Below are 13,917 nucleotides of genomic sequence, written 5' to 3'. Positions count from 1 at the left end.
TATAGTTTTCCTTAGTTCCTTTCCTTACAGGGCTGTTTTTCTCTGTTGGAGACCTGGGGCTTATAGCCTTATAGCATCTTTCTTTTTCAACTAGGGTTGTAGCTTAGCTAGTAATAATAATAATAATAATAATAATAATAATAATAATAATTTATATTCATCTTATAGTTTATTCATTTCCTTATCTCCTTTCCTCATTGGGTTGTAGCTTAGCTAGTAATAATAATGATAACAATAGAAATAACTTTGAAATTATCACCATCAGAAACAAAATAGGTAATGGATGCGCATTTCCTAAATTGGTTTAGATTCTTATAAATATTAATTTTCTTTAATCCTTAGGTTCAAATCTGGTACTATGACGTCGTTGTACTTAGCAAAAGGTAATTAATTTTCCGCCCTTGTGAGTTACATTATTTATATTTCTGTAAAATAACTAAAAATTCCTAAGTAATTATCAGAGCTTTTAAAAGTTTCCTTTAAATTGGAAAATAAGCCATAGAGAGAGAGAGAGAGAGAGAGAGAGAGAGAGAGAGAGAGAGAGAGAGAGAGAGAGAGAGAGAGATTCACTTATATTTCTGTAAAAAAAAAAGATAAGAATTCTTAAATAATTATCAGCTCTTTTAAAGGTTTCCTTAGATTTGAAAAATAATAGACAGAGAGAGAGAGAGAGAGAGAGAGAGAGAGAGAGAGAGAGAGAGAGAGAGAGAGAGAGAGATTCACTTATATTTCTGTAAAAAAAAATATAAGAATTCTTAAATAATTATCAGCTCTTTTAAAGGTTTCCTTAGATTTGAAAAATAATAGACACAGAGAGAGAGAGAGAGAGAGAGAGAGAGAGAGAGAGAGAGAGAGAGAGAGAGAGAGAGAGATTCATTTATATTTCTGTAGAAAAGATAAAAATTCGTAAAAGATGATTAGCTCTTTTAAAGGGTTCCTTATATTTGAAAAATAACCCAGAGAGAGAGAGAGAGAGAGAGAGAGAGAGAGAGAGAGAGAGAGAGAGAGAGAGAGAGAGAGAGAGATTCATTTATATTTCTGTAAAAAAACATAAATTCGGAAATAATTATCTGGTCTTTTAAAAGTTTCGTTTATAAAAAAATAAGCTAGAGAGAGAGAGAGAGAGAGAGAGAGAGAGAGAGAGAGAGAGAGAGAGAGAGAGAGAGAGAGAGGGGGGGGATTTCAATTTGCTGCTAATTATGATCTTGAATCTAATGAATTAAATATTTTTAAGAGAAAATTATTATTTCAAATAATTGAAACTGATTTTGTTTATATATTTTTATACCATAGTAAATATGAAGGTTATTTTCATCCTACGGCTTTCTTTAGTCATTATTTTGGTGATTATTCCACGGGAGTTAGTTCATGGATTCATCAAACGTCCTCACCAAAATACGTTATACTCGGCTGACTTTGAAGAAACACAGGATCCCACAAGTCAAAGGTTGGTAAATTTCATTTTAATATATAAATTATCTGAAGGTTCATGATTGATTTTTTATGTAACTTATGTTCTTAATCCTGTATGTTGTTGCTATATTTTATTATTTAAAAGTTCATGAGTGATTTTCTTTGTAGCCCTTTTCTTAATCTTGTATTTATTTACTTGATTGTATTATTCAAAAGTTCATGAGTGATTTTCTCTGTAGGCCTTTTCTTAATCTTGTATTTTTTTATTAGATTTTGTTATTTAAAAATTCATGAGTGATTTTCTTTGTAGTCCTTTCCACAATCTTGTATTTATTTATTAGGTTTTGTTATTTAAAAGTTCATGAGTGATTTCCTGTGTAACTCTGTTCTTAATCTTGTATTTATTTACTAGATTTTGTTATGTAAAAGTTCATGAGTGATTTTCTATGTAGCCCTTTTCTTAATCTTGTATTTATTTACTAGATTTTGCAATGGTAAAGTTCATGTGTGATTTTCTTTGTAGCCCTGTTCTTGATTTTCTTTATAACTCAGTTCTTAATCTTTTATTTATTTACTAGATTTTGTTATTTAAAAGTTCATGAGTGATTTTCTTTGTAGCCCTTTTCTTAAACTTGTATTTATTTACTATACTTTCTTATATAAAAGTACATGATTAATTTTCTTTGTAACTCTGTTCTTAATCTTGTATTTATTCACTAGATTTTGTTATGTAAAGGTTAATGAGTGATTTTCACGTAATTGTTCTTAATCTTGCATTTATTTACTAGGTTTTATGTAAAATTCATGATTTTCTGTATCCTTTTTCTTGATATTGTATTTATATACTAGATATTCTTATATGTAAAAGTTCATGAATCATTCTTAATCTTGTATTGATTAAATTTTCTTATCTTTTCTCTTTACTTTAGCAATGTCACCTCATTGGATGTCAGGTCTATACTGACGAGCAAAAATATCTCCAGTGATGTAACACTGCAGTTTCTTTACAGTCAGGAATACGAAGGTAAGATGGTTTTACTATTCTATTATTATTATTATTATTATTTCTTGCTAAGCTACAACCCAAGTAGGAAAAGCAGAATGCTATAAACCCAGGTGCTCCAACAAGGTAAATAGCGAGTGTGGAAAGGAAACAAGGAAAAATAAAATATTTTAAGAACGGCAACAACACCAAAATAAACATTTCCTATATAAACTATAAAACTGTAACAAAACAAGAGGAAGAGATATTATATAGAATAGTGTGCCCAAGTATACCCTTAAGCAAGACAACTCTACCCAAAGACATGGTACAGAGGCTATGGCACTACCCAAGACTAGAAAACAGTGGTTTGAATTGAAGTGTCCTGCTTACCATAGCTAAAGAATCTCTTCTATCCTTACCAAGAGGAAAGTAGCCACTGAACAATTAGAGTGCAGTAGTTAACCCCTTGAGCGAAGAAGAATTGCTTGGTAATCTCATTGTTGTCAGGTGCACGAGGACAGAGGGAAATCTGTAAGGAATAGGCCAAGCTATTCGGTGTATGTGTAGGTAAAGGGAAAATGAACCGTAACCAGAGAGAAGGATCCAATGTAGTACTGTCTGGTCAGTCAAAGGACCCCATAACTCTCTAGCGGTAATATCTCAACAGTGGGTTGATGCCCTGGCCAATATACTATTTCCCAAAATTGGTGTTCTCAATTTTGAGACGTTAAATTTAATGTTCTCAGTTGGGGGCGAGGGGGATCTACATAAAGCAGAAATCGTAGTAGGAAAATTGTAGAATAAACAAATTAATGGAACTTAAGGAATTAAAGCTTGAAACGAATGATTTTATGTTGAAAAGACTGATATAAGTCTCTCGTCATAGTTTATATATGACAGATTAATTTTAACTTTGTTACTGATCTTAAAATATTTTTATATTTGTTTTTCATTTCCTCTCATACAATTTATTTATTTCCCTTTTTCCTTTCCTCACTGGTTTATTTTTCACTGTAGGAGCTCTTTGGCTTATAGCATCCTACTTTCCCAACTAGTGTTGTAGAGTAGCTAGTAATAATAATAATAATAATAATAATAATAATGATGGTGATGACTATGATGATGATGGTAATAATTATGATGATGATAATAAAATAATAATGATAATATTAATATTAATGGTAATAATAACAATTATGATAAATAGTGATAATAATAATAATAATGATAATGATAATGATATTAAAATATTGATAATAATAATAATAATAATAATAATAATAATAATAATAATAATAATAATGATGATAATGATATTAAAATATTAATAATAATAATAATAATAATAATAATAATAATAATAATAACAATAAAAAAAATAATAATAATAATAATAATAATAATAATAATAATAATAATAATACCTTATTCCCACACAGATTTAATGAAGATGGTCACCCAGTCTCTAATAAAAGAAGAATTTTCAGTCATGAGTCTAAAATATGATGGAAGGACAGCAACCCTGAATCATATGTTCGCTTTGTCAACCAGCAAAACATTCCTCGTTCTACTGGAAGCACCTGCCACTGTTGTGAAGATTTTCGAAAAGGTAAAGAGGTTGAACAATTTTAGTTTTTTTTATTGAATTTAATTGTTTTTTTTTTTTCTAAACTTCCAATGGTAGAATCTTTTTATGAGAAGCACAAGGCACTAGTAGAGTTGGAAGGCCCAGACCTACATGGCTGAGGACTATGAAGCGTGAAAGATGAATGGAGAAGTATTGAATTATAAGCTCAAGATAGAGACGACTGGCGAAATCTAACCGAGGCCCTTTGCGTCAATAGGAGTAGGAGGAAATGATATATATATATATATATATATATATATATATATATATATATATATTTATATATATATATATATATATATACACCTATATACATACATACATACATACATGCATACATTCATACATACATACATGTATCCTAAGTCGTTAAATATAGACTGGCATAGAAGGACCATGAACAGACAGGAGTGGAAGCACATATGTGAGGCCTTTGTCCTGCAGTGGACTAGTCATGGCTGATATGTATATATATGTATATGTATATATATATATATATAGAGAGAGAGAGAGAGAGAGAGAGAGAGAGAGAGAGAGAGAGAGAGAGAGAGAGAGAGAGAGAGAGAGAGCCAAATACTTGCTCCATTATATAGGGGAGATCCAATAAATCATAACACATTTCTCAATTCATTTCACCAGATGAGAAGAGAAATCCTGAAGTGCCATGTGGTATATTGGCTTCTGATAATGGAGGGCGAAGATGCTGAGCTCAGTATTTCTGTTCTGGAAACCCTCGTTCCAGAGGGAACAGAAGTGAGCATTTTTACCAAAACTCCAGGAGGAGCCATTAAAGATTATCTTCCTTCTATAGATAGCAAAGGATTCACAAGGTAAGCCAACGAGTGTTCTTAGCACCACTACTTTAATATACCCTTTCCTTTTGGATAAAGTGTTAGACTTCTCAAATATATTCATTACTTTGGGATAAAATGTTAGACTTCTCTAAAATGCTTTTTCCTTTGGCATAAAGTGTTACACTTCTCTAATATGTTTCCTTTGGGATAAAGTGTTAGACTTCTCTAATATACCCTTCCCTTGGGATAAAGTGTTAGACTTCTCTGATATGCTCATTCCCTTGGGATAAAGTGTTGGACTTCTCTAATATGCTCTTTCCTTTGGGATAAAGTGTTGGACTTCTCTAATATGCTCTCTCCTTTGGGATAAAGTGTTAGACTTCTCTGATATGCTCATTCCCTTGGGATAAAGTGTTGGACTTCTCTAATATGCTCTTTCCTTTGGGATAAAGTGTTGGACTTCTCTAATATGCTCTTTCCTTTGGGATAAAGTGTTGGACTTCTCTAATATGCTCTTTCCTTTGGGATAAAGTGTTTGACTTCTCTGATATGCTCATTCCTTTGGGATAAAGTGTTTGACTTCTCTGATATGCTCATTCCTTTGGGATAAAGTGTTAGACTTTTGTAATATGCTCTTTCCTTTGGGATAAAGTGTTGGACTTCTCTAATATGCTCTTTCCTTTGGGATAAAGTGTTTGACTTCTCTGATATGCTCATTCCTTTGGGATAAAGTGTTGGACTTCTCTGATATGCTCATTCCTTTGGGATAAAGTATTAGACTTCTCTAATATACCCTTCCCTTGGGATAAAGTGTTAGACTTCTCTGATATGCTCATTCCTTTGGGATAAAGTGTTGGACTTCTCTAATATGCTCTTTCCTTTGGGATAAAGTGTTAGACTTCTCTGATATGCTCATTCCTTTGGGATAAAGTGTTGGACTTCTCTAATATGCTCTTTCCTTTGGGATAAAGTGTTGGACTTCTCTAATATGCTCTTTCCTTTGGGATGAAGTGTTTGACTTCTCTGATATGCTCATTCCTTTGGGATAAAGTGTTGGACTTCTCTGATATGCTCATTCCTTTGGGATAAAGTGTTAGACTTATCTAATATACCCTTCCCTTGGGATAAAGTGTTAGACTTCGCTGATATGTTCTTTCCTTTGGGATAAAGTGTTGGACTTCTCTAATATGCTCTCTCCTTTGGGATAAAGTGTTAGACTTTTGTAATATGCTCTTTCCTTTGGGATAAAGTGTTGGACTTCTCTAATATGCTCTTTCCTTTGGGATAAAGTGTTGGACTTCTCTAATATGCTCATTCCTTTGGGATAAAGTGTTGGACTTCTCTAATATGCTCTTTCCTTTGGGATAAAGTGTTAGACTTCTCTGATATGCTCATTCCTTTGGGATAAAGTGTTGGACTTCTCTAATATGCTCTCTCCTTTGGGATAAAGTGTTAGACTTTTGTAATATGCTCTTTCCTTTGGGATAAAGTGTTGGACTTCTCTAATATGCTCTCTCCTTTGGGATAAAGTGTTAGACTTTTGTAATATGCTCTTTCCTTTCGGATAAAGTGTTTGACTTCTCTGATATGCTCATTCCTTTGGGATAAAGTGTTTGACTTCTCTGATATACTCATTCCTTTGGGATAAAGTGTTGGACTTCTCTGATATGCTTATTCCTTTGGGATAAAGTGTTAGACTTTTGTAATATGCTCTTTCCTTTCGGATAAAGTGTTTGACTTCTCTGATATGCTCATTCCTTTGGGATAAAGTGTTGGACTTCTCTGATATGCTCATTCCTTTGGGATAAAGTGTTAGACTTTTGTAATATGCTCTTTCCTTTGGGATAAAGTGTTGGACTTCTCTAATATGCTCTTTCCTTTGGGATAAAGTGTTTGACTTCTCTGATATGCTCATTCCTTTGGGATAAAGTGTTGGACTTCTCTGATATGCTCATTCCTTTGGGATAAAGTCTTAGACTTTTGTAATATGCTCTTTCCTTTGGGATAAAGTGTTGGACTTCTCTAATATGCTCTTTCCTTTGGGATAAAGTGTTTGACTTCTCTGATATGCTCATTCCTTTGGGATAAAGTGTTGGACTTCTCTGATATGCTCATTCCTTTGGGATAAAGTGTTAGACTTTTGTAATATGCTCTTTCCTTTGGGATAAAGTGTTGGACTTCTCTAATATGCTCTTTCCTTTGGGATAAAGTGTTTGACTTCTCTGATATGCTCATTCCTTTGGGATAAAGTGTTGGACTTCTCTGATATGCTCATTCCTTTGGGATAAAGTGTTTGACTTCTCTGATATGCTCATTCCTTTGGGATAAAGTGTTGGACTTCTCTGATATGCTCATTCCTTTGGGATAAAGTGTTAGACTTCTCTAATATACCCTTCCCTTGGGATAAAGTGTTAGACTTCTCTGATATGCTCATTCCTTTGGGATAAAGTGTTGGACTTCTCTAATATGCTCTTTCCTTTGGGATAAAGTGTTGGACTTCTCTAATATGCTCTCTCCTTTGGGATAAAGTGTTAGACTTTTGTAATATGCTCTTTCCTTTCGGATAAAGTGTTTGACTTCTCTGATATGCTCATTCCTTTGGGATAAAGTGTTTGACTTCTCTGATATGCTCATTCCTTTGGGATAAAGTGTTAGACTTTTATAATATGCTCTTTCCTTTGGGATAAAGTGTTGGACTTCTCTGATATGCTCATTCCTTTGGGATAAAGTGTTAGACTTTTGTAATATGCTCTTTCCTTTGGGATAAAGTGTTGGACTTCTCTAATATGTTCTTTCCTTTGGGATAAAGTGTTTGACTTCTCTGATATGCTCATTCCTTTGGGATAAAGTGTTGGGCTTCTCTGATATGCTCATTCCTTTGGGATAAAGTGTTTGACTTCTCTGATATGCTCATTCCTTTGGGATAAAGTGTTAGACTTTTGTAATATGCTCTTTCCTTTGGGATAAAGTGTTGGACTTCTCTGATATGCTCATTCCTTTGGGATAAAGTGTTAGACTTTTGTAATATGCTCTTTCCTTTGGGATAAAGTATTGGACTTCTCTGATATGCTCATTCCTTTGGGATAAAGTGTTGGACTTCTCTAATATGCTCTTTCCTTTGGGATAAAGTGTTGGACTTCTCTAATATGCTCTTTCCTTTGGGATAAAGTGTTTGACTTCTCTGATATGCTCATTCCTTTGGGATAAAGTGTTAGACTTCTCTGATATGCTCATTCCTTTGGGATAAAGTGTTAGACTTTTGTAATATGCTCTTTCCTTTGGGATAAAGTGTTGGACTTCTCTAATATGCTCTTTCCTTTGGGATAAAGTGTTGGACTTCTCTAATATGCTCATTCCTTTGGGATAAAGTGTTGGACTTCTCTAATATGCTCTTTCCTTTGGGATAAAGTGTTGGACTTCTCTAATATGCTCTCTCCTTTGGGATAAAGTGTTGGACTTCTCTAATATGCTCTTTCCTTTGGGATAAAGTGTTGGACTTCTCTAATATGCTCTTTCCTTTGGGATAAAGTGTTGGACTTCTCTAATATGCTCTTTCCTTTGGGATAAAGTGTTGGACTTCTCTAATATGCTCTTTCCTTTGGGATAAAGTGTTGGACTTCTCTAATATGCTCTTTCCTTTGGGATAAAGTGTTGGACTTCTCTAATATGCTCTTTCCTTTGGGATAAAGTGTTGGACTTCTCTAATATGCTCTTTCCTTTGGGATAAAGTGTTGGACTTCTCTAATATGCTCTCTCCTTTGGGATAAAGTGTTGGACTTCTCTAATATGCTCTCTCCTTTGGGATAAAGTGTTATAATTATCTCATATGCTCTTTCCTTCTGTAAGCAATTATTTTCCTATTCTAAGAGCATTTTTCTTTAGTATTTCAGCTTTGATTTTCTCATTCCTCAGTTTATTAGCTAAATCGTACATCAATGAATCAGAAAACCTACTCTTAATATGTCTATATTGATAAATATCAGGCTTCTAGATTATGAGTTGTATTGGCATTAATTTATCAAAAGGTAATCTGATACGAGTAAGTGAATTAGAGATACTTTTTCTACTAATTGAAATGAATAGAGGTAGTAAAGATGGCTGGTCGGATTCAATTACTGTCACGAGTATTATAGAAAATAAGGCAACATCATTGTATAGTTTATATAGTTTTTATGTAGATTTTGAAATCATGCAGATTCAAGGCGGTTCATCGAGGCGCAGAGGGACAGCATCTGGGAAAGCCTAGAGACCACAAAAGGCCTCCTTATTACAGCGTCAGTGGACGGGAATTGACCGTGTCGGTGAAACACATGTTTATGGTCACTGAGGTTGGTCGGACGTATCCTGATGGAAGCGTCGAGCTCACTGGAGGAGTAGACACAGCGATTCTAAAGCAAATGAGCAAATCACTGAATTTCACGTACGTTTTTCACGCATTGACTCTATGTGGATTCTAGTGAACTCGACCCGTCAAAAGTTACTGCTAAATATTTAGATGGATATGCACACACACACACTCACACACACGCACACACACACATATTCAACCCTTCCCACCCCTTCCCCATTTCCTAAGTACATATATATATATATATATATATATATATATATATATATATATATATATATATATATATATATTTACAGTGTATATATGTGTCTGTGTGTGAGTATACAGGGTTATCTATAAGTCAGATTTTAAACTAAATGTGTTTTTAATTTTAAGTTGACAAGACTGTAATATATTTTCATAATGAATAAAAATAAATCAAACATATCTCTTCCATAGGTTTAAAGTTTATGTTCCTCGCGATGATTCATGGGGCCATTTTCTGTCAAATGGGACCATTACCGGAATCATTGGGATGGTAGCCAGGAGAGAAGTGACGTTGGGTATGACTGTGTTGGGCATAACAGGTAAGATTCCCCAGATAAATTCTACCCTTTACATGTGGTATTCATTACACAGTAAGAAGTCTTATTTTCATCATCTCCTCCCATGCTTATTGTCGCAATGGGCCTCGGTTAGATATCGCCAGTCATCTCTATCTTGATCTTTTAACTCAATACTTCTACATTCATCGTTTTCTACTTTACGTTCCATAGTCCTCATCCATGTAGGGCTGGGTTTTCCAACTCTTTTAGTGTCTTGTGGAGCCCAATTGAAAGTTTGGTGAACTAAACTCTCTTGGGGAGTGCGAAGAGCATGCCCAAACCATCCCCATCTGCCCCTCACCATGATCTCATCTACATATGATACTCGAGTAATATTTATTATAGTTTTATTTCCTATCTTGTTTTCCTATTAAATCCCAGTTTTCTTCTGAGGGCTTTCTTCTCCAATCTACAAAATCTGTTGGATATTGTTTCATCGTTATACCACGACTCATATCCATACAGCTTAAATATATAGTGGCGTGATTAGCCTAATATCCTTTATGGAAGTAGATTTTCTCTTTGATTAGACTAGATTTCTTTATAGAAGTAAATTTTGTATTTGATTAGTCTAGTCCTCTTTATGGAAGTAAACTTCTATATGAATAGCCGAGCCTCCTTTATGCAAGTATGTTTTTTATATAATTAGCCTAGCCTTTTTTCTGTAAGTAATATTTGTATGTAATTAGCCTAGCCTCCTTTTTGTAAGTAATTTTTTTTATTTAATTAGCTTAGCCTAGACTTCTTTCTGTGAGTAAATTTTCTATTTGGTTAAAATAGCCTCCTTTCTTTAAGTAATTTTTTATTGTATTAGCCTAGACTCCTTTATGTAAGTAATATTATCATTTAATTAGCCTGGTCTCCTTTATGGAAGTAATGTTTTTCATTCAATTAGCCAATTCTTGTTTATGGTGGTAAAGGTTCTATTTAATTAGCCTAATCTCTTTTATGGAGTTATGTTTTCTATTTAATTAGCCTAGTCTCCTTTGATGGAAGTATTTTTTTTTTTATTTAATTAGCCTAGTCTCCTTTATAGAAACATTTTTTATTTGATCAGCCTATTCTCCTTTGTGAAAATATATTATTAACTTGATTTACCTAGTCTCCTTTATAGAAACATTTTTTATTTGATCAGCCTATTTTCCTTTGTGAAAATATATTATTAACTTGATTAGCCTAGTCTCCTTTATGAAGTAGATTGTCTATTTGATTAGCCGAGTCTCCTTTATGGAAGTAAATTCTCTCTTTTCAAAGGATCAGAATATTTCAATTGTTTTGTAATTTCTTTGAATCTCAAATTTGGAAAGTATATGTTTACAAAGTATAGTATTGTTAACATTAGATTAAGCTTTTTCTATTAATTGTTACTTCTTAAACTGGCTTAACCAAAGTTCAAAATCTATATACATACAGTATTGATTATAAGGTATATTATTATTATTATTATTATTATTATTATTATTATTATTATTATTATTATTATTATTATTATTATTATTATTATTATTTCTTGCTAAGCTACAACCCTAGGGGCTCCAACAAGGAAAATAGCATAGTGAGTAAAGGAAACAAGGAAAAATAAAATATTCTAAACGGAGTAACAACATCAAAATAAATATCTCTTATATAGTCTATAAAAACTTTAGCAAAACAAGAGGAAGAGAAATAAGATAGAATAGTGTGCCTAAGTGTACCTCAAGTATATAACTCTTATTGTTTGGCATTTTTACAGATGAGAGAGAACGAGTCGCTGACTTCACATGTACCTACTATCAAACCAGATCGGCGTTGTATTCAAGGTTCCCCAAGTATAGGAACAGAGCTATTGCTGTCCTCAGCCCATTTCGACTTGAGGTACTAAGGTTTCACTACATGTTCTGGCCATATCTTTCAATGTTACGTTTTGTTAGAAGAATCTTAAGATTGGTACTAAGCTCTCATTACATGTACTGATTATATCTTTCAATGTTACGTTTTATTACAAAAATTTTAAGATTGGTACTAAGCTCCCATTCTCATTACATGTTCTTATCATATCTTTTAATGTTAAGTTTTATCAGAAGAATCTTAAGATTAATTCCAAGATACTTGGACAAGATGCGTCGTACAATGCTAGTGGCATTTTTAAATTTATATCAGAAGCAGGTCTTCTTAATACTATTTAACTTCCATATCATATTTTCTTTTCTGGTTTTAATTGAATATTCTTTTAATCTTTATTAATTGTAAACGATATCGGCGTCAATGACCTTCGATTTCAGGATGCCAGAGAACTTCAAATAATTCATTCATTCATTAAGATTATGATTTGGTAAATTTTTATAAAGAGGTTTTTTTTACTGATTCTAATGTCTGTTGCTTTATAGATAAATAGTAGACCATTATAAATTGGAGATTTATAACATTGTTTTCCTTTCTAAACACATAAATATTCGATCTTCCAAGATAGGTTAAAGTAGGAGAAGCATTTCATCAATGGGCTGGCCGTCCAAAACAGTTCTGATTTTTTGCCATTTGCTCAGCGATTGCCAAGAGTTAATGGCACACAGAAGTGTATGTTTCTTTCCCGTTAGGCTCAGCATCATTACCAAACGTATAACTACTCGGTCTCTCACCGTCCCTTGAGTAGGGAGAGGGGGAGTAGTCATACACTGGTGAGAATGGGGTACGCCGAGAGGTACACTGACGGGGTGGGAAGGGCTGAATCTGTGTATGTGTGTGCATTTCTATCTAAATGTTTAGCAATTTTTATATTTTTTGGGGGGGGAGGGGGGTCGCCTGCCTGTTTGTTATCAAAACTGACTCGTATATGGTGGTATACTTTCATATCAAAATATAAACAGGAAGATATTTTGTTCGGGGAAAAAAAAAAAAGAATTAAATTTGGGTGTGGTGGAATGTTTATCCTTGAAAGAGGGTTGCGGTGGCCTAATTGGTAACTTCCCTGACGGGTAATCGCCAGACTGGGGTTCGAGCACGGCTCAAACTCGTTAGTTCCTTTGATAGCTGCAACCTCACCATCCCTGTGAGCTAAGGATGGCGTGTTTGAGGGAGCCTATAGGTCTACCTGCTGAGTCATCAGCAGATATTGCCTGGCCCTCCTTGGTCCTAGTCACCTAGTGGGAGAGCCTATAGGTCTACCTGCTGAGTCATCAGCAGCTATTGTCTGGCCCTCCTGGGTCCTAGCTTGGGTGGAGATGAGGTTTGGTTGCTAATCATATGTATATATAGTTAGTCTCTAGGACATTGTCCTGCGAGCTAGGGCAATGTCACTGTCCCTTACCTCTGCCATTCATGGGGGCCTTAAAACTTTTAAATCTTCAAATGCTCGGTTTTATGCTGTTATAATACTCATAAATCAAAATGGATAATACCAAGTTATCCTTATGTTGTTTTTCTATTTGGGAAATTGTTGGGAGCATTGAATATTTGCCAGTTAGAATAGATTTTATCAATATGTGCTCCCTATGCTCCCAAAACATTATCTCTAAATGAAAAAGGACTTGTGTAACTATAAACGCTCACAAAACATTATCTCTAAAATATTGTCTCTAATAAAATAAAATGAAAACTTATATAGCTCCCAGCACATCTCTAAATAAAAATACAACTTCTCTAGCTCCCAACTATTCCAAAGCATTATCTCTAAATAAAAATAGAACTTATCTTGCTCCCGACGCTTCCAAAAAATTGTGTCTAAATGAAAATAGAACTTATCAAGCTCCCAACGCTTAGAAAACATTGTCTCTAGATGAAAATAAAACTTATCAAGCTCCCAACGTTTCCAAAATATTGTCTCTAAATGAAAATAGAACTTATCTAGCTCCCAACGCTTCCAAAACATTGTCTCTAAATGAAAATAGAACTTATCAAGCTCCCAACGCTTAGAAAACATTGTCTCTAAATGAAAATAAAACTTATCAAGCTCCCAACGTTTCCAAAATATTGTCTCTAAATGAAAATAGAACTTATCTAGCTCCCAACGCTTCCAAAACATTGTCTCTATATGAAAATAGAACTTATCTAGCTCCCAACGCTTCCTAAACATTGTCTCTAAATGAAAATAGAACTTATCTAGCTCCCAACTTTCCCAAAACATCATTTCTAATAAGATTGAAAATAAAACTTATCTAGCTCCCAATGCTTCCAAAACATTGTCTCTA

The 13,917-nt window shown here is 33.7% G+C and overlaps 1 protein-coding gene across 1 annotated transcript in view; it reads left to right on the top strand.

Moving 5' to 3' along the window:
• The first annotated feature begins 346 nt into the window (after positions 1–346).
• LOC137655610 (probable glutamate receptor) overlaps positions 347–13,917 on the top strand; it is a 30,838-nt gene continuing 17,267 nt past the window's right edge. Inside the window, exons 1-8 of the mRNA XM_068389554.1 lie at positions 347–383; positions 1,333–1,447; positions 2,343–2,437; positions 3,838–4,007; positions 4,665–4,855; positions 9,015–9,239; positions 9,609–9,736; positions 11,487–11,608. Coding sequence (XP_068245655.1) covers positions 359–383; positions 1,333–1,447; positions 2,343–2,437; positions 3,838–4,007; positions 4,665–4,855; positions 9,015–9,239; positions 9,609–9,736; positions 11,487–11,608 — 1,071 coding nt within the window. The 5' untranslated portion in view covers positions 347–358. The remainder of the gene's footprint in view (positions 384–1,332; positions 1,448–2,342; positions 2,438–3,837; positions 4,008–4,664; positions 4,856–9,014; positions 9,240–9,608; positions 9,737–11,486; positions 11,609–13,917) is intronic.

The sequence above is a fragment of the Palaemon carinicauda genome, chromosome 1 (genome assembly GCF_036898095.1).
Source record: "Palaemon carinicauda isolate YSFRI2023 chromosome 1, ASM3689809v2, whole genome shotgun sequence".
In the NCBI taxonomy this organism is placed as follows: Eukaryota; Metazoa; Arthropoda; class Malacostraca; order Decapoda; family Palaemonidae; genus Palaemon; species Palaemon carinicauda.
Note: the sequence above shows the minus strand (reverse complement) of the source record. Positions and strands in the feature narration are given on the sequence as shown.